The sequence below is a fragment of the Tauraco erythrolophus genome, chromosome 4 (assembly GCF_009769465.1).
Source record: "Tauraco erythrolophus isolate bTauEry1 chromosome 4, bTauEry1.pri, whole genome shotgun sequence".
Lineage (NCBI taxonomy): Eukaryota > Metazoa > Chordata > Aves > Musophagiformes > Musophagidae > Tauraco > Tauraco erythrolophus.
The window spans coordinates 55,592,806-55,612,539 of record NC_141468.1 but is presented as its reverse complement, the minus strand read 5'-3'; the positions used below and the strand labels follow the sequence as shown (position 1 = coordinate 55,612,539).

The following is a 19,734-nucleotide window of genomic DNA, read 5'->3' as shown; positions in this document are numbered from 1 at the left end:
TGAGACTTGTCAATATGATATCTGAGATTGGAAGTTGTATATTTTGCAGTTACTGATGTGATGTTTTACTCAGGCAGGTTATTCAGCTCTTCTCTTTCTTGTTAAAAGGAACAAAGAAAGGTAACCAGAAAATTAAATAATTTTAAGTTCTTTATTCCCCTCATAATGTTTCTAAATTGAGCATTTAGTTGTCAAGGAAAATATATTTGTCAATAGCCTTATCTTAGTATATTTTTAGTTCTGAAATTATAAAATACATTATTCACGAGTCAAAGCTCATTCCTTCTGGATGATCTATGCCTTGTAAGCAATACAGAAACAACAACAACAGTTCTATTGTAAGAAACATGTCTAATATTATTTTCAAATACATCCTGAATAATTTCAGACTTGGTATAGTAAAAAAATAAAACAAAATTTTAACTGAACTTTTAATTCTGAGCAAGCTTCTTCCCCTGTGCACCTCCACCTCCTGTGTCTTGATCTTTGAGAGTTCCTCTTTGTGGTTGAACTGACAGGTGATGAAAGTCTACAAGTTTATGATGTCTGACTGAATGTTTCATAGGAAGGATACAATGGATGTTTACATTTTATCAGGCTAGTTAAATGCATTTCCAAAGCTTACCATCACAAGAATGCATTGAAACAGTTGAGCTGAAAAATGATTGCCAGGTTTCAAGCCACACATGGAAACTGTTAAGGTGGAAATCTTGCCAGCTTTCTTCGCCTTCTTCCACCATCTCCCTCTGAGTATCTGACTTAATATGGGCCTTGTATTTTGGTTAGAAATTGGTCCCTTGAATGGGAAGGAAATGTCGGGGAGTTGCAACTCCTGGGGCATTGCTTTAGGGCAATGTTCCTTCACAAACACCTTGGCTCTCTGTCTGCAGAATATTAGCGTGGAGAGATTTTGGTGGGAAAAGTCACAAAGATGCAAACAGTAGTATTTTCTACTACCTAATCTTGTAAAATTAGACCAAATTCATGAGCAGAAACAGTTTTCCATGGCAGAATACAAGTGTGGTTAAGCATAGCCTATTCTTCATCTTGGGGTAGATACAATGCTACAGCTGTTGATTTGAGGGTAGAGCACCCATGGTTTTTGTCATGCTATCTCACAAGGATGTGAACCATTTGACACAGTGACATAAATTGTTCTATTGCATCAGCAAATCATAACACCTTTGAAGTATAATGAAATTTATTGCATATGTGCTTTTTTAAATAGTTAATTTTTTAGCTCTTGTATATATTAGATTGACCTTTCAAGTTTTCATCCAATATTTTATATACACTATGCTGGTATGTGTGTATGTGTGTTTCTAGTTTATGTTATTAAATTCTATTATTAAACCTAATGAATATTGTAAGTAAAACTTTTCATTTCCGTATTTTAGCTGTAAATATATATAGAAAGGTACTATTTATAAGGAGTAGCTTTTTGTTACTCTTCCTGAGTGAATTCTAAGCCACTCCTGCTTGCTCTAAGAATGACAGTGTAAGTTGTAGGGGTTTTGAATATATTTTTTTGCTTTCTCCTTTTGAGAAACTAAAGAAGATTGAAATGGATTCACTTCTACCTTATATAGTTTAAAATAGATAGTTAAATATTTCGCATCAAGGATTTATTATTCTGAGTGATGGACAGATTAGAAGATATACCTCATAATACATTTAACTTTGTTTATGTATTTGTAAATGGAGTTAATGAGATGCAAAAATTTAAAGGGACAAAGCAATTTCATGGCACCGTTTCTTTTCAGGGTGAAATTGTACCTAAGAACCTAACATGATTTCCTCACCCCTAGACCATTGCTTTAAGTTAGATTGTCAGCTATATGTGGAACAGCTCCGATTGCTTTATATGCATTTACTTAAGGTGCATGTTTGGTTTTAGGTTCACCAAAAATCTGTCACCTGACAAGATCAACCTGAGCACATTAAAAGGAGAAGGTCAGCTGACCAATTTAGAGCTGGATCAAGAGGTGCTTCAGAACATGCTGGATCTTCCAACATGGCTTGCTATAAACAAGGTCTTTTGTAATAAAGCATCCATTAGGGTGAGTATTTTATTGTGCCAGAATGGTAATTAGCCAAATCTTTCTTTTTTTCCGTTCTGTCTCTGTAAACTTTCAAGCAACCTTGTATTGATAGAAAATTGTGATGAGTGCTTGATAAAATTTCAGAGAAAAACAAAGATGTTACCAGCAATAATTTCTTACTATTTTTTTTCTCATGTGATGACATGAAATATGTATGGAAACAATGAAAATAAACAGTGATTTTTTTTTTTTTTTAATTTTTTATTTTTCTGAGTAGGATTTATTCCTGCATGTTCTGAAATAGAGATAATGATAAAAGCTTGTATTTCCTCATGGTAATTAGTCTACTACAATTATATATTATTCTCTTTTTTAAAGTGTTATTTCTTCTCTTTACTCCTCTTTGTTGCTTTCTCTCTTGTTTCTTTCCTATTTCCAAAAATATCTTTCCAAGGGATTCTAGTCTCTGTGGGAAATGTGGAAATGCTTTGAATCTAGTAGACATTGCTTTTTTGGTCCTTGTGGCTGCTGATAATCAAATCAATGTATATCATCTCTCCTAGATTATGCTAATATGTGAGAAAGAAATGAAGCTATGGCTTGTTTTCGACAGAAGTTACAATTAGTCAAACTTTGGCAGCTCCTCAGTCTTTTTGTATTTTTTTTTTTTCTCTAATGGGAGATTGTCCTGATTTTTCTGAATGCAGTGAACTTGATGCTTTGTTGCAGGCATTCAATTACTCATAGGCAAACAGAGCAAATGTGGATTTGCTTTCCTTTTAAAAGAAAGAATGTGGAAGACAGTGTTGCTTTTTCTGATGCTTGAACAACTCAGAGGCACAGATTCTGTTTTGTTCCTCTGCTTTCTTCTCAGTGATAAGTAGATTTTGAAGTTCTGGTTTTAATACCTAAAATAAATTTATCTATGCATGAATTTACTACACAGTATTTTCAGATGAACTTGATATTTAGAAAGTAATATTATTCTGAGTTCAGAAGTTACAAATATAATTTGTATACATAAAATGCATTCTAAACAAATGCTTGTTTTTAGGGTATTTTTAATATTTACTTTGCTTTAGAATAATGTTTTCTCTTGCAGATACCATGGACAAAATTGAAAACCCATCCCATCTCTTTGGTGAGTTCTGAGATCAACTCCTAAATGTACTCTGTGTAGCAGAATTTATCTGAAATATTTATATAGTTCTGTTGACTTGACTCTAGAAATAACTGAAATGTTAACAAGCCTTCACTAAGTGTCCTCTGGGTAGTGGTAGGTCAAGAAAAAAATGTCTTAATGTTTTTGTTGGTAGGTTTGTTTTTTTTTAATCTGTGGCTTTGGGTGTCAGCACTATAATGTTTGACTGTTAGCTAATTTCTGTTAAGTTCTTTAATCATTACTTCTTAATTTGGATTCACTTGAAGGGTAGTTATTTGTCCAACTAACCCGTTTACAAGTTCCTGCCTGTCTTTTGGAGCTGTTGTTCTAAGGATTTTTCTGTTCTAAATCTATACTCTACCCAATGATCTCAGTTACAGCAGGTTTGATACGTGTAACATTTACAGGGTTTCTGTAACAGCCTAGGATTCAGCCTGGATATAAATAGGGTGTCAAATGTGTAAACAGGACTCAACAACGATTAGAAGTAATGCTAATTCTTGCATTAGTTTAAATTTGTTCTTTATTTTTAAGTATACTAAGAAATGTGGCAGCACCAGAAGTGTTTTGCTTCATGCTAGCTAAACTTTCTTAATTTTATTTACTTAGGAATGAATATTCCTTTAACTGTCGTGCTTCCCAGTCTTGCAGTGAATTCCTGAATGTGCCTGTAATTTCTTATTTCTGTATCAGCCCTGGAAAAGACATGTTGTTTTAAATACTTGATGCATTTGCTAGTGGCCCAAATGTGATGTACCAATGTCTGTACAGCTTCTTGCTGACACACAGAGCTGTAAGTGTGGTAATTCTGAGGTGGGATGATTCAACCTCTCAGCTGTAAGATGCAACTGCCAAATGAGGAAATCAGTTTAAGCCTTGCTATTCTTAAAGAGTACTTACTTTAACCTTTGGTAGCAAAGCCTGATTGTTTACTTTGCTCATATTGAACTTAGATTAGCAGTCTTTGAGGCTAAGATAACTTCCAAGGTCACCTTTTTTACATAAAGCTTTCCTTGAACAAGTGCATTAAATGGAAATTGATAACAACAGTTCACTTTTCAGTGGCAGACTGTGCAACAGCCTTTTTCACTTCTGAAGGAAAGTGAATTCAATGGCCTAAATGTCCAACTTCAGCCCTTTATTACATCACTGAACTTCCACTATTTTGGTGGGGATATTTTTGCTACTGAGAGTTTGATTGAATTGGAACAGCATCCTCTGTTTGCATAGCTTAGGAGGTAACTAGAACCCACTTGTTGAGCCAGAGGTGCTTTTGTTGAGCTGAGGCACCTTTTGTGAAAATCCACCTGTTAACAGAGTAGCAAATACTAATTTATCTTTTCTCATAATTAGTTTCTGTTTCTGTATGATAATATAATTTTGAGGAGTGCTTTAGGCACTCAAGGATGCTATGCAGCAGTTTTTCCTCTGTCAAAGTACAGTGGTTGCCAGTGAGAAAAGAACAGACATATACCTACATCTAGATGTTCTTTGTTAACTCCTATTTATATTATACAAAATCTTTCAATTGCTGCCTTACTCTTCTTTGCACTAGTCATGTAGTGAAGGAAATTGTTCCAAAGGTCGTAGTTTAAGAAACGTTAGAAGAGGGGTCAAACATCCAAAAATGGCAGGATAACCAGGAAAAATCTCAGCTTCCCACTGTCCCCAAACTAAGGGATTGGTTTTTTCTTGTTATTTTTTCCTCTGTTGTTGTTTTGCAAGGCAAGTTATTAATTGAGACAGTGGAGAAAATAATTTAAAAATGTCTGGATTTACTACTAACAGCTAATGCTTCACTGTAAGCATCATAATATAGTGAAGTATAAATACATTCAGAGTAGGGAGTTTATGAATTTCTAGCTAGTAGTCAGGGCATTTCATGGAGAAGAGTAGCACATAAAGATGTTTGCAGAGCAAGTGGATTATGAAGACAGGCGCAACTAACACAATATGATAATAAACTCCAGTAGGTCGGCCAGGTTGAATCATGAAAAATCTAGAATCAAGGACAAAGCTTTTTAGTGTGGTTTGTCTGACCTAAAAGGGGGTAAATGGAGGAATTCAGAAGGGGTGATGTAAAGTCAGAACTAGACAAGGAAGTGATGTTAGCTGTTGTGTTTTGAATGAGCTTTCAATGGGATGAGATTTCAGAAGCCTTAAATTAAGAGCCTTCCCAGGTTGTATGATAAATGTAGGTCACAAACATTGTAAAGTAAGTTAGGAGATTCTTGGATTTATTCAGTTGTTGGGAATAAGGTTTTGCATTTGATTTGTTCCCATTCTCTTCATCTCTGTTAGCATGCATTATTTATAATGTGTGTTATAGTTCTGCTATTAGAATATTAATTCAAAATATATTTAAAATATATTAATTTAAAATATTCATTTAAAATAGGATTATTCATTTAAAATAGGATTTAGGTGTCTCATTCCCTTAATTCCCAGATTCTTTTATAAGGGTTCCACCTCAAGTACAAAGAATACAATAATAGCATAGAATTTTACTATAATATGATATGTTGCAAATTATACTAGAATGTCTTTTTAGAAATTGCTTGTTTTACTAGATCTCCTCAAGAATTGTATACACATACAGAGAGTATACGCTCTCATGTGTGTATATTATATATATTTAGATTTTGTTTTAAAGATGCAGGACAAAATTTGATCTACTATCATAAATTTCAGTATAGGCTAGTTTCAAATATTTTCCATTAAAATTTTCTGCACTTATTGAACCATTTGGAAAACTCAGGAGGTATTAAGGAGGTATTAAGTATTCCACTGAAAGAACAACCAAAAAAGCTCATTCATTTCATGTTCAAAATGCAATTTTTGAAAGTGTGGAAGTGTGGATAAATAGTCAAGGCTCAAGAATTCTGTAATCCAATATTTCACTTGAAAGGTCTCTTAGAATTCACAAAATTTGAAAATTTGTAAGAACATATTAAAAAGGTGCATTACAAAACTTTATAGGAGAATTGTCATGGTAAGAAATGTTTTATGCATATTTACTTTGTTACCTCTTACGTTTCTAATTTTTTGTTTTCTTTCGTTTTTCGAGTCCTTGGATAAAGTTGTCATGGAAATGAGCACATGTGAAGAGCCACGTGCCCCTAATGGACCCTCTCCTATAGCAACTGCATCTGGACAGAGGTCAGTGACAATACTTGCATGTAATTGATCCAAAAAAGTTTACATTACTCATTTTGAATTACTACAAATCAGTTAGATCCGCTGCAAATTTTCAGAAGTTACAGATACCTTGCCTTCTAACTATTTGGAAAAAATGTGAAAGGTTGGGATGGATTTTTTAAAGTGTTGTTGTTTGTTTGGTCTAAAAAAAGCCAGTATTAATGGCTATTTGTTAGTGTGTTGTTTTAAATTTCCTTTATTGTATCAGCCAAATCTTACTGAAAGATTTAATGCATGCTATGTAGCCCAAAAGTTAACATCCTTATCTCTAAATTGGAGACACATGGATTTGATGGATGGACCACTTGGTGGATAAGGAATTGATTGGATGGTTGCACTCATAGAGTGCAAGGTCAACAGCTCAATGTCCAAGTGGAGATCAGTGATGAGTGGATTCCTCAAGGGTTGGTGTTGGGGCGAGTGTTGTTGTAGTGGTTTTAGGCTGATCCAGCAACTAAAACTCACACAGTCTCTCCTTCTCCAGTAAAGTAGAGAGGAGAGAAAAAAAAACCCAAAGGGACTGAGGGTTGAGACAAGAACAGAGGGAGCACCCACCAACCATGGTCCTGGGCAAAACAGGCAGAGCTTTTCTCAAAGCAAAACAGTTTATTAATGATTACTTAGAAGGACAAAGGGAAACAAAAACCGATTACTTGAGAGGACAGAAAGAAACAAAACCAGATCTTAAAACCGACACCTTCCCCCCCACTTTCCTTTTCCTCCCGGCTCTACCTCCTCCCCCCAGCAGCACAGGGGGCAGGGACTGGGGGAGTGCAGGTCAGTTCATTCCGTGCTGTTACTGCTGCCTCTTTCTTAAAGGAGAAGGAGTCCTTACACCCTTTTCCCCTGCTCCAATGGATCCCCTACCCACGAGGAAAAATCCACAAACTTCTCCAACATGAGTCCAGCCCACTGGAAACAATCCTTCCCCACAGATTGCTCCGGTGTGGGCTTTACCACAGTCTCGGGTACTTAGGGAGCTGTAGCCACTTGCTCCGGCGTGGGTTGTCATGAAGACTCCAGATGCCGCTCTGCCTCGTCGTGCACCCCAACACGACCATCCTCAGGCTTAGGCATCTTCTCCCCACGGGCTGCGAGTGGGTCGCTGCTCCACCGAGGCCGTCCTGGTTGCAGGGGGGCCGCCTGCTATCTCACCATCAGCCGCAGGGGAAACTCGGCTCCGGCACACCTCCTCCCGCTCCATTCTCACTGACCTGGTGTCGATGCGGCTGTTTCTCTCAGATCTCAGTCCTCTCTGGGTGAACTCAGCCCAGTGGGCACCCCGGGAGTGGGGTGCCCCCGAGTTCCCCAGCTGGCTCCGCCGCCACCATTCTCCGTGGGCGGCGCCAGCCCGACGCAGGCAGCTGCCCGGCTGGGAGCCAGGGAGCGGGGGCAGTGCCCTCCTCCCTTCTCTGCTCGATCCTGGGCGAAGCACACTTTCCGGTCCCTTTGTCCTGACTTAAATAGGGCAATTCGCAGAGGCGCCCTATTGGCTCAATCCCGAGGGGGATGGCAGTCTGATCTGGTGGCCGGAACCAAACCTAACCCGGTTCCAAAACCGGGGAGGTCGCAGGGAGCAAAACCCCTCTCCTGCCACCAGAACCACCCCCCTTCCACATCAAACCATGACAGTTGTTTAACATCTTCGTTGGTGATGTGGACGGTGGGATTGAGTGCACCCTCAACACGCTTGCTGATGACACCAAACTGTGTGGTGGACACGCTGGAGGGAAGGGATACCATCCAGAGGGACCTTGACAGGCTGGAGAGGTGGGCCTGTGAGAACCTAATGAAGTTCAACAAGGCCAAGTGCAAGGTCCTGCATGTGGGTTGGGGCAATCTCAAGCAATTGCCCCAACCCAAGTACAGGCTGGGCGGAGAATGTATTGAGAGCAGCCCTGAGAAGGACTTGGGGGTGCTGGTTAATGAGAAGCTCAACATAAGCTGGCAATGTGTGCTGGCAGCCCAGAAAGCCAACCACATCCTGAGCTGCATCAAAAGAAGCATGACCAGCAGGTGGAGGGAGATGATTCTGCTCCTCTACTCTGCTCTCGTGAGACCCCACATTCAGGTCTGGGGCCCCCAACATAAGAAGGACATGAAGCTGCTGGAGCGAGTCCAGAGGAGAGCCACGAAGATGATCTGATGGCTGGAGCACCTCTCCTATGATGACAGGCTGAGAGTTGGGGTTGTTCAGCCTGGAGAAGAGAAGGCTCTGGGGAGATCTTATAGCAGTCTCCCAGTACCTAAAGGGGGCCTACAGGAAAGCTGGAGAGGGAGTTTTTACAAGAGTGTGTAGTGATAGGATAAGGGGCAATGGCTTTAAACTGAAAGAGGGGAGATTTCGATTAGATATAAGGAAGAAGTTTTTTACATTGAGGGCGGTGAGGCACTGGAACAGGTTGCCCAGAGAAGTTGTGGATGCGCCATCCCTGGAAGTGTCCAAGGTCAGGTTGGATGAGGCTCTGAGCAACCTGATCTAGTGGAAGGTGTCCTTGCCCATTGCAGAGGGGTTGGAACTAGATGATCTTTGAGGTCCCTTCCAACCCAAACTACTCTATGATTCTATGATAATTTGGGGGGAACAATATAACATTACATTAATGATTCTTCTCTCCCCAGTCATTTTCTTTTTATGGACCCAAAACATGTTTCAGTGGGTATAGGAATGCTTGTATAGAGAAATGAATTTGATGATACTATTGCTTTTCTTACTTTAACTTCTTCATAATAGGTAGTTGTTGTCCATGGGCCTCTGCATCTCCTAGGGTACAGCTTGATAATAATTGCCATAGAGATTCTGTGTAGGATGAAAGTTATAAAAAGGAAAAGGAATGACAAACTATATTAACTATACTTTTAAAACAAGTAGAAAAAAACCACAAAGGCAAAAAAGTTTAGATGTTAAAGAAATACTTAAAATAAAATTTTCCATTCGCTGATCTAAACCACTCAGAACGCATTAAATTTTTATTAAAAAAATTGTTACAACTGCTTTATCTTTTTTAATACTGGAATGAGTGTTGATTTGATGTAGAAGTGTGACCACCATTTAGGATGCCTTTCTTTTACAGAACTTTATACTATTATACTATTATACATATGTGAAAGAGACTAGTTTAAATGGATGGAATAACTTAGCTTATAGAGGTAAATAATAATGATATTGGAGTTGTTAAATAATTATTTTGACGTGGATTACTCCTTATGTATACATGAAGAAGAGTAGGATTTCTATGTAATGCTGTGGACTGTTATTTTTATGTATGTATAATATATATTTCTTTATACATTTGTGTGTCTCTATATATATGTATAAGATATATATCATGGAGAATTGCTTTAATTGTTATGCTTTATGGAAATTGATCTTGATCCAAAGTGTTTTCTTGCATTATCAAGATTAGGGTCACAGGATAGAGAAGAAACTATTGTAAACTAGATCAAGTATATATATTCGATAAAAATTCACAACTGGAGAAATCATTAGAAACTTATGTTATGGTTTGTTTAATGTTGTATTTTGGCTGTTTAATAAGTTTAATTTTGTATCCATTCACTTGGTTTAATATGTGTGTTTAATATGTTGGTATTTCACTTTTTAGTGAATATGGCTTTGCTGAAAAAGTGGTAGAAGGAATTTCAGTGTCTGTGAACTCCATTATAATAAGGATTGGCGCAAAAGCCTTTAATGCCTCATTTGAACTTTCCCAGCTGAGAATATATAGTGTAAATGCGAACTGGGAACATGCTGACCTCAGGTTTACGAGAATACAAGAAGCTCAACGTGGAGAGGTAAATACTATCTTTTGCTAACTTTTTTTATTCTTTTTGTGGTAAAGGAGGAGGAAGTTGAACCTTACACAGTCTAGGAAACATGTCTTTATTGGAAATGGAGACATTCTGCGCTCAGTAATTTCAGCTGTCCTCTAGGAACACAAGGATGTAAGAACAGTTGGTGTGAGCCAGATGAAATCTTACGTCTCTAGCTGTGGTCAAAATGGGAAGAGGGAAGACCAAGGCAAGCATATGTGTGGTTCCCCTCTTACATTCTCCAAGCCTGTGACCATTTTAAAATGCAAATTATACCAGACTTATAAGAGTACTGGAAGAAAAAAGAATGATATATTAAATGTGAAAGGATAGGATGTTGTGCTGGTTTTTATTATTTTTAGTATTTTTAAATCTTGAACTGGTTATTTATTTACTTGTGAGGGTTTGCCTAATAAGGATTTCTTCTCTTCAAGCTGTTCTAATTGAGTTTTAATGAAGTTCCTATGCAAGAAACATTTTTTCGTGTAATCATTAAGTCATACGTATACAAAAAAAGTAATAGCAGTAAAGTACCTACTTTGCTGCAGTCTGAGAAAACTAAAATAGAAGTTCTGGATATGTATACACTGTTCTTTTGATTTCTGTCATGTAACCGAAGCAAAATGTATACAGAATGCAAAGTTGATTCTAAATATTGTATGTTGTATTAAAGAAGACTTACTTTAGCATGCATCTGGCCTTGGATAAATGAATATTTCAAATTTTGCTCATGTTTGTTTATTTAGAGCCAATTATTCTGGAGCAAACAGAGTTTAATCAGAGTCAGCTAGTCTAGTAGTTGCTTTTTATGCAACTACTAGAAAGAAAATCCAATAGAATGTTACGGTTAAAAATACCAAAAAAATAGTAAGTTCAAAACTGTTTTTCTCACAGTTTGTCTTTCATGCAGCTTATCTTCAGGCTACCGCTCGTGTATTAATGAAGTCTAAAGAGGAAAAATTAAAGTTCAGCTAGATGGAATTTTGTATTGCCGTATTTTTTGATTATGTGCTTTTTAAGAAGAATCTGATGCTGAATAGTCTGCCCAGACACAACAGAGCTTTCACTGAGGAGTGTTCATTTTTAGTGTAATGATTTCTGGAAACACAAGTTTCTAGGAACTGTAGCAAATGATTTGTTAGCAGTAAATTGCGTTCGAAGATGAAAGAACAAAACCAGCATTGTAGTATAAAGATAACTTGTGCTAAACTACATTTTAAGGGAGTAAGCTTTTGGGTTTACACTGTAGCTACACTCTTAACGTAGCGAGGAATCTCCTTAGAATTTTTTTTAGAAGCTTCCATTCACACTGCGTTTCCTGGATGAAGATGGTAGGTGCTCTGCTTTTCTGCAAATAGTCTTTTTTGGGCTACTTTGCACTGTACCTTTCCATCTTACTCACTTCTTTGTGTGTGCTTCCTTCCCGAACACATTGGGTATGTTTTGCTTAAGTCTCTACTTGTATTTGCAGGACTTAGGCTGTACCGTTTTCGAATCAACAAGAGGAGAAATAAGACACATACCAAACAAACTCTTCCCTCTTCCACTTTCCCCATGGCTGATCTTTTTTCTTCAGAGAGTAATGTAGGAAGGAGTTTTAAGGAAACTAGAAATAATATTTTTTTCCTATTGATGCCCGGTTCATTCATGTTCTCTGTGATGTTGCTGCTGGACAGTCACTCATTTTCCCATATTTGATTTTCAATATCCAGCTGTACTTGCTGCTCTTTTACAGAAATGTTAGAATGTTAGAATTACTCCAACATTTACTTGCTGTGTCTTCTTGAAATCCATGTGATGGATTCAAAGCTTGTGGGATCTATATGGCATACAATGCGTTCAATGTTTTGATTGAAATAAAACACTGCAAAAACCTCTCCCATCCTGTAGCTTTGCTTCCCTCCCCGCTCTTTTCCTATATAATAGAATTTAACATTTTGAAACTAAACTACACAATCTTCTTTCTTTCCTCTACCAAAGGCATTCTAGTATGCAGTAATTGTGACCTTTTATTTTCTTCTGAATGTTTTAAATATTGCTTGTTACCTGTGCCTGCTTGGAACTGGCTTAACATTTCTGTGACATTCTAGAGGTAGAGAGAAGGATCAAGGCTTTAATTCCTGACACGTGTAAGTGGAAATAAAAATGACATGTATTTGTTCTGTTCATATGGCTCTGCATGAAAGACGTGAGTCTGTGTGTATCTGTGCAGATATATACGTGCACACAGATGCACAACTGCACATGCTTAGGCACAGGCAAACTGTCATAATGCATGAAGGTGTTTTTCTCTTTTTCTCTCTCTTTAAAGGTTTTGACTTTTAAAGAAATCAACTGGCAGATGATCAGAATAGAAGCAGATGCAATCCAGAGTTCTAAGCATGAAATCATGAGTGCTCCAGTTCGACTGATTACTAACCAATCAAAAATTAGAGTCACGCTTAAAAGAAGGGTAAACTTGAAAAGTTTATTATGAAATCTTTTATTATTTTATGAATTCATTTTTAACTTATGCTCTTGATGCACACATGCACATAGTAAAGGTTTTAAATTTAGGCTGTATAAACCGTAGAATTCCCTGAATTAAATTTTTAATAACATACAATCTGTAAGACTCTAGAGTTTACAAGAAATATTGCAGGCAGAATTTGAAGACCTTACACAAGTGCTACTAATGAAATCGTTTGACCTGCAGAGTTTTATTTCTGATGATGTATATTATTTTACCTCTCTAGTTTCAGGCAATATTTACATTACATTTAGAGAAATGCATCAGTTTATTATCCAATGCATGCCAAACAAATAATAAGTGTGGCACAAATATAGTAAATCTTAAGTACTTTTTTATTAATGAGAGAAATACAATTGAAAATAAAAGATATATTTGTTATTACAGTTGAACTCAATGATCTTAAAGGTCTTTTCCAACCTAAATCATTCTATGATTCTCTTTATATAGAAGAAATTTGCTTTTAGGGAAGTGTGATTTTGCATTAAACTCTTTTTTTTCTTGTATTTCATATAAGAAATGTAAGTATTTAATGGACCCATGTGACTTGTTTAATTTTTTACTCTACAGTTAAAGGATTGTAATGTAGTGGCTTCAAAACTGGTTCTGATTCTGGATGACTTGCTATGGGTTTTGACTGATTCCCAGTTGAAAGCCATGGTGCAATATGCCAAATCTCTTAGTGAAGCTATAGAGAAATCAACAGAACAGAGAAAAAGCTTGGCTTCCGAAACAGCACAGGTATGGTAATTGTCACACTGTATCATTAGCAACTGTAACTGTTCTAAAATACAACACAGTGTGGTTGGTTGTGTTAATTTATTTTAGAGAATGCTCAGTTACTTGTTTTCGTTCAGCTGTACATCTCTGGGAATCAATCTACTGGGAATGAATCACCATATTATAAAAGAGACTTTATTTTACAAAGATTTTGTGTATTGGTGTTACTTGCAGGAGAGAAAAAAGTAGTGTTTCTTTATCTATGTACAGAGTATTTAGATGTCTGCATTTACTTAACAGTTGATTAACCGTTTAGTAAATTTGCTCTCCAAATATTTTCTGGTTATGAATTTAAAAAAAAAATAATTAAGACTAAGATAACCTTAGTGTGTAGATAGATATGCTTACTATAATGGTTTAAAGTGCTTATCCACTTTGTTTTCATGGAACTGAAAAATTAGCTTTTAATAAGAGATTTCCTTCATGCAGCTCTTTTATTGGAATATGCAGTGAAAAATAATTCTACTTTTAACATATTTCTACTGACATAGATGTGATATTGATGCTACGTGTAAGATACTTTCACGTAAATCTTGGTTGTGTTTCAGCATGTACAGCAGACTAGACCAGCTGGGCTTTGTTGAGTGTTGGAGAATGTTGTGGAGAGAGACCTCTTCTTGTCTGTGAAGAAGCAGCACAAATAAACTGATAAAAGATAGTCCTATAAAATAAAACATAATGTATTGCTAAAACTGAGTAAAGTCACTTGTATAAAATGTCTTACAGTAAATCTAGTGCACTCTAATGAAGGGTTCAGTTCTTGCAGTGATCCTGATGACTTATGAGGTGATTTGATGGTTTAGCTACGGTAATCTAATGGTTAGCTGTTACTGAGCAGGGAGGTCCTCGTTCTTCAATTCCCTGTGCTTGCATCTCACCAGTTCTCTGATACTGGCACTGGCTCACATTTGACCCTATTGTGATGCAGTTTGGGGAATGAAACTAGCAGAAATGAGCCCAATAAAAAATGGATGGTTTTCTGCTGATTTAGTTTCCTGAAGAGCTTGCAACAAAAGTTAAAAAAGTACCAGTGCTGCAAGTGACATGGGTGTAAAGAAGTGTGGAGGAAGGGGAGAATGGGGGATGAAATGGCATTGCCTCTTTGTGACACCTAACCATTAGATTAACTTAGCTTTATTCTAAAACAGCATACTTAAATTTCAGTAACCATCCACGGTGAATGCGCATAGTGTAGGTTTGAAATGTGTGTTTTGAGTAAGTGAAAGGATATTTACACTTGAAAGGAAGGATAAACTTTATAAATCGATGCGACTAAATATTTTTTCAGAGCTCTGCCCCTGCACCCAGCTCCCAGCAGGTGAAAGCGCATCAGACAACAGCAGCACCTGATCAAAACGATGCAATAGTAAAATTATTTAATGATTTTGATGTTAAGGAAACTTCTCATCACTTAGTAATTTCCCATTTGGACCTACATATATGTGATGATATCCATTCTAAAGAAAAAGGTAACTTTTTTTTTTCTCGTAAAAGTAGCCTGCCTGCAAACCATAATTGTCTTTAGAAGGAATACAGGAATGTTAATCATGAGCTTTTCTTTAGTTTAGGGGAATATTCGGAATTGTCTTCTAGTATCTGTAGATGCATTTAAAATTAGCTAGATGTCTCTATCAGGACAGCATTTCATTATTACACAGAATCACAGAATGTTAGGGATTGGAAGGGACCTCGAAGGATCATCTAGTCCAATCCCCCTGCCGGAGCAGGACCACCTAGATCAGATCACACAAGAATGCGTCCAGGTGGGTTTTGAACATCTCCAGAGAAGGAGACTCCACAACCTCTCTGGGCAGCCTGTTATTAAATTAATAATAATTTAATAATTAATTATTTTAGAATAAATGCAATAAAAACTGCTAATAGTGCTAGTAGCTTCAGTGTTTTTCCTGTCTTCTAGAAACTGATTCTGTCCAGTCTGATTGTTACTGCTGTTTTTTTCTATTATATTATAAGTTAACTGAGTTATCAAGAATGCAGTGGCAACATTACTGCGGCTTGAAAGGGTCGCTGTGCAATCTGATTCTATAATACTCCTTATAAAATACAGGCCAATAAAAGAGCAGTCCTCTTTGTGTTACTAATTTAGAGAACTTGGTATGCTCTGCAGCAAATTGAAAGAATGAAACAATTGTTCTGAGCTTTTATTATTTTATGTGTAATATTTATACTGTTTTAAAATGGAAGGCTGTTGCAGTAGTATGCCGTATTAATAATTGGAAAAACGAAAACAAACAACACTGCTGTCATAACTTTTAAAAGTGATCAGAAGAGAATGATGTATCTGCACGTGCAAGGAGCTGGCTAGTTGCTGAAAAAATTTATAGAGGTATAAGGAGCCTGCATAGGCCTGCTGAAGAAAAGAGTGTGAAAAACTTAGGTTTTAGTGGATTTATTTCCCTGATTGGGGAAAATTTGCAGAGCAGCAGAGCATAAGGTTGACTGGCTAGAGACGTATTTTCGTACATGCAGTGTGTCTACAGCAGTTGGGATTTATAATTCTTAGTGAGATCTCTTTATTGGTCCCTTATTTTTGGTCATGAAGTTTAAATTTAGCAGTGGAGAAATCAGAGCAGAGGACTCTCAGAAGACCTCTTCGCTGCAATAATATTTGTCAAATAAAATAAGAAAACAAATTATATTCTTGAAAGTAGATGTTGACTTTGAATGACTGATTGTAATCCTATATTCAGTACGAAAAGTTTTGTTTCAGAAAAACTGCAGTACTATGTGTAAAAAAAGTTGTCTTTACTTTTTAATAGTGTTTAAAACAATATGCAGTTTGTTAGTAGTGACCAAGTGTAGAACAGTGGCAGAATACGGAGTTCTACAAGCTAATCTTTAGAAACCAGTGAAGACCACCTGAATCAAAATTGTGGGGCAAGACAGTGAGGTTGTAAGGAAAGCCAGTAAAGGGGAGAAAGAAGTAGCTGTTACGTGTTTAAAGGAATGTAACAAGAGAACGAACATGCGATAAACAGTGTTTGCAGAGCTGAGCATGGTTTTATTTTACAGATTCAAATAGACGTGTTACAGGAGGGGCCATGCAACTTTCCTTCAGCTATTTAACAGTGGACTATTATCCGTTTCACAAAGCAGGTATGAAAGTAAGCATTTTGTGAATTACCTCTGAATTTAACTATCTTGCTTAAATGCTAAAAATTGTTTTTTTTGTGTGTATATATATGACTTAGATAATAATATTCTAAGCATTTGAAATGCACACCTTTTTTATTTCCTTCTATACGCAAAAATAAAAACCAAAAGCAACAACCTAGGAACCAGTTTGATTTCTGTGGATGAGCTATTTTAGGCCAAACACTTTTCCTTTTCACTGTTTTCTTTGGTCAACAAAATGGTGTTTACACATTTCTGATGTAAAAAGAATTGTGTGTTGACAGGAGAAGGCAGTACAGCAGATGGAAAATTCGCTAATTGGATATCCGCAAGGGTCAGATGCAGTCTTCTAATCTAACAGTCTTTTTTTCTGTATAGAAGTCTATAATTTTATAGCCATTTCCATAGTGTTTTGGAAATTTATTTTGATTTTATTTGTTTTTGGTATTTGTATTTATTAAATATTTGTATTTATTATTGGTATTTGTATTTATTAAATATTAGTATTTATTTTGGTTTTATTTGCTTAAGAATAACAGTATTTTTTGCTATAGATTGGCCTCTTATGGTTTGAAATTCGTGATATTGGTTTCCCTTCCTGTAAAAGTGGGACCTGAAGTTACAGAGGTTTAACACATGCCTGTCTTGTGATCCAGCTATGTTTTTCATTTACTGTCACTTCTGATTCATACTATGTCTAAGCGAGGGTCTGATCTACCTATGATTTCTGTGAGCTCTCCTGAGAGAAAACATAGAGAACAAGGGAAGTAATTAGATTGTTTCTTTCGGACAACACTGTATTAAGATGCTATAACAGTGGGCAAGGAGGAAACAGCTATGTACTTCCGTGACTGTTACCAGTCCATTTTCTGGTTTTGCACCTCTCTGGCCTATGGAATATTTAGAAATAACTCTTCTGCTATAGTCTTCTTGGAAATTGCAGTTGATCTTTCAGGAGAAAATCCTCAACAGTTAATTATCTTTGCAGATTGGGTTCTTGTGGATTTTCTTTGTTTGTTTGTTTCTGTAACAGACTCCACCCAGAAAGACTCTAAAGGGAGTCTGAGACCTAATTGCTGTAGGGTAAATTTCTAACCCATTGAAAATAAAGCCTTCTAACAACAGCCTTTCATAGTACTTAAGAAAAATGAAGCAGGTTGTGCGTCCACTGACTGTGATAACCCTAACATAAGCCAGACTGTTACTGGATGTTGTAAACCTGTCTGTACAGCAATCCATGGCTTTATTAGTCCTCCCAGACCTGTTGTCACAGAAGCTTTTATCCAGATTCGTTATCTGTGCAGCTGATGTGTTGCAGGATAATCATCAGAGGAAGCTGCTGCTTTGCCATGCTGCAGGACTTTTTGCAGCATGGGAAATTCTTGATCAAGCTGATACATTAAGACAATATGAGAAATTGGAAAGCAATTTCTTCCTGGGCAATCAGCATTAAATTCAGATGGTAGCAACATCAGTGCCAGCTCCACTAAAATACGGTTTTCTTGTTACAGTCTGGCCTATCTCTTCACTTTGCACAGATAAATGTGAGAGTGACATCTCCATATATAGAATTGTAGAATAGTTGAGGAAGGAAGCTCTGGAGATTGTCTAGTCCAACCGCTTTGATTAAAGTTGTATCGATTAAAGTAAGCTTCCCAGGGTTGTGTCCAGTTAGATTTTTAATAGATGTAAGGGTGGAGACTCTACAGCCTCCCTGAGCAACCTAGTCCAGTGTTTAACCACCTTCACAGTAGGAAAGTGGGGTTTTTTTAATGTTTAAGTGGAATTTCTTGTATTTCAGTATGTGCTTATTACATACTGTCCTGTCACTGGGCAACACTGAGAAGAATCTGGCTCCCTCATGTTTATTCCACCCATCAGGCATTTATACACATTTATAAGATCCCTCTGAGGCTTCTCTTCTCCAGGATAATCTCGGCTATCTTGGACTTTCCTTTGATGACAGATGTTCCAGTCCCTTAAGTATCTTTGTGACCTTTTGCTGGACTCGCTCCAGTGAGTCCGTGGCCACCTTGTACTAGGAAGCCCAGAACTGGACCCAGCACTCAATATGTGGTCTCACTAGGGTTGAGCAAAAGCCGGGGATTGCCTCTCTTGACTTGCTGGCAATGCTTTTCCTTAGCAGCCCAAGATGCTGCTGGCTTTGTTTGCATCAAGGACGCATGGCTGGTTCATGTTCCACTTGTCTCAGTGTTTGTTTTTTTTTTCTGCAAAGCTGGTACCCAGCTAGTCAGCTGCTAGCCTGTATTCCAGATGCTGGGCTTGGATTTCTCTTTTGAAGTTCATGAGCTTGAGTGACTTTTCTAGCCTTTTGAAGGTCCCTCTGAATGGCAGCACAACCACCTGGTGTATCAACTATTCCTCCTAGTTTTGTACTATCTGCAAAGCTGTTCAGGGTGTACTCTGTCCCACCATCCAGATTATTAATGAAGATATATTGGGACACCACAGGTGAATGTCTCCAACTGAACTTCATGCTGCTGATCCCAACCCTTGAAGACCAACAGTTTAGACAGTTTCCAGTCTACCTCACTGTGTACTTCCCTAAGTCAGTACTTCATTTTGTCACTAAGCATGTTACAGCTAGTGTTGAAAGCCTTGCTAAAGTTGAGGTAAACAATATCCGCTGTTCTCCCCTCATCCATCAAGCCAGTCATCCTATAGTATAAGGCTGTAAAGTTCATCAGGTGTGCTTTCTCCTTCATGAACCCATGCATGTCTGCTCCCAATCATCTTCTGTACTCAATGTGTTCTAAAACGGTTTCTAGGGTGATTTCATCTGTTGCCTTCTGTTACCTTCTTCCATTACCTTCTTTGAGGTGAGGCTGACTGGCCTGTTGTTCCTTTCATCCTGCTTCCTGAAGATAGGAATGACATTCACTTCCTTCCAGTCCTCAGGAACCTTTCCTGATCACTATTCGATGATAACCTTTCAAGGATCCTCTTGACGTTGACCAGCTCTCTCAGCACTTGTGTGCACCTTGTCACGATCCCACGGACTGGTGCATGTCTCATCTGTTTAAATGTTTCCTGAGTTAATGTTCCTCTCCTGAGGGGAAGATTTCCTTGCACCA

At 37.4% G+C, this 19,734-nt stretch overlaps 1 protein-coding gene across 1 annotated transcript in view; it reads left to right on the top strand.

Moving 5' to 3' along the window:
- Positions 1-347: 347 nt before the first annotated feature.
- The window catches only part of BLTP3B (bridge-like lipid transfer protein family member 3B), a 45,345-nt gene continuing 25,958 nt past the window's right edge, over positions 348-19,734 (top strand). Inside the window, exons 1-9 of the mRNA XM_086610955.1 lie at positions 348-388; positions 1,895-2,060; positions 3,145-3,183; positions 6,272-6,363; positions 10,008-10,197; positions 12,527-12,667; positions 13,295-13,465; positions 14,793-14,973; positions 16,538-16,621. Of these exons, the coding sequence (XP_086467081.1) occupies positions 348-388; positions 1,895-2,060; positions 3,145-3,183; positions 6,272-6,363; positions 10,008-10,197; positions 12,527-12,667; positions 13,295-13,465; positions 14,793-14,973; positions 16,538-16,621 (1,105 nt within the window). The remainder of the gene's footprint in view (positions 389-1,894; positions 2,061-3,144; positions 3,184-6,271; positions 6,364-10,007; positions 10,198-12,526; positions 12,668-13,294; positions 13,466-14,792; positions 14,974-16,537; positions 16,622-19,734) is intronic.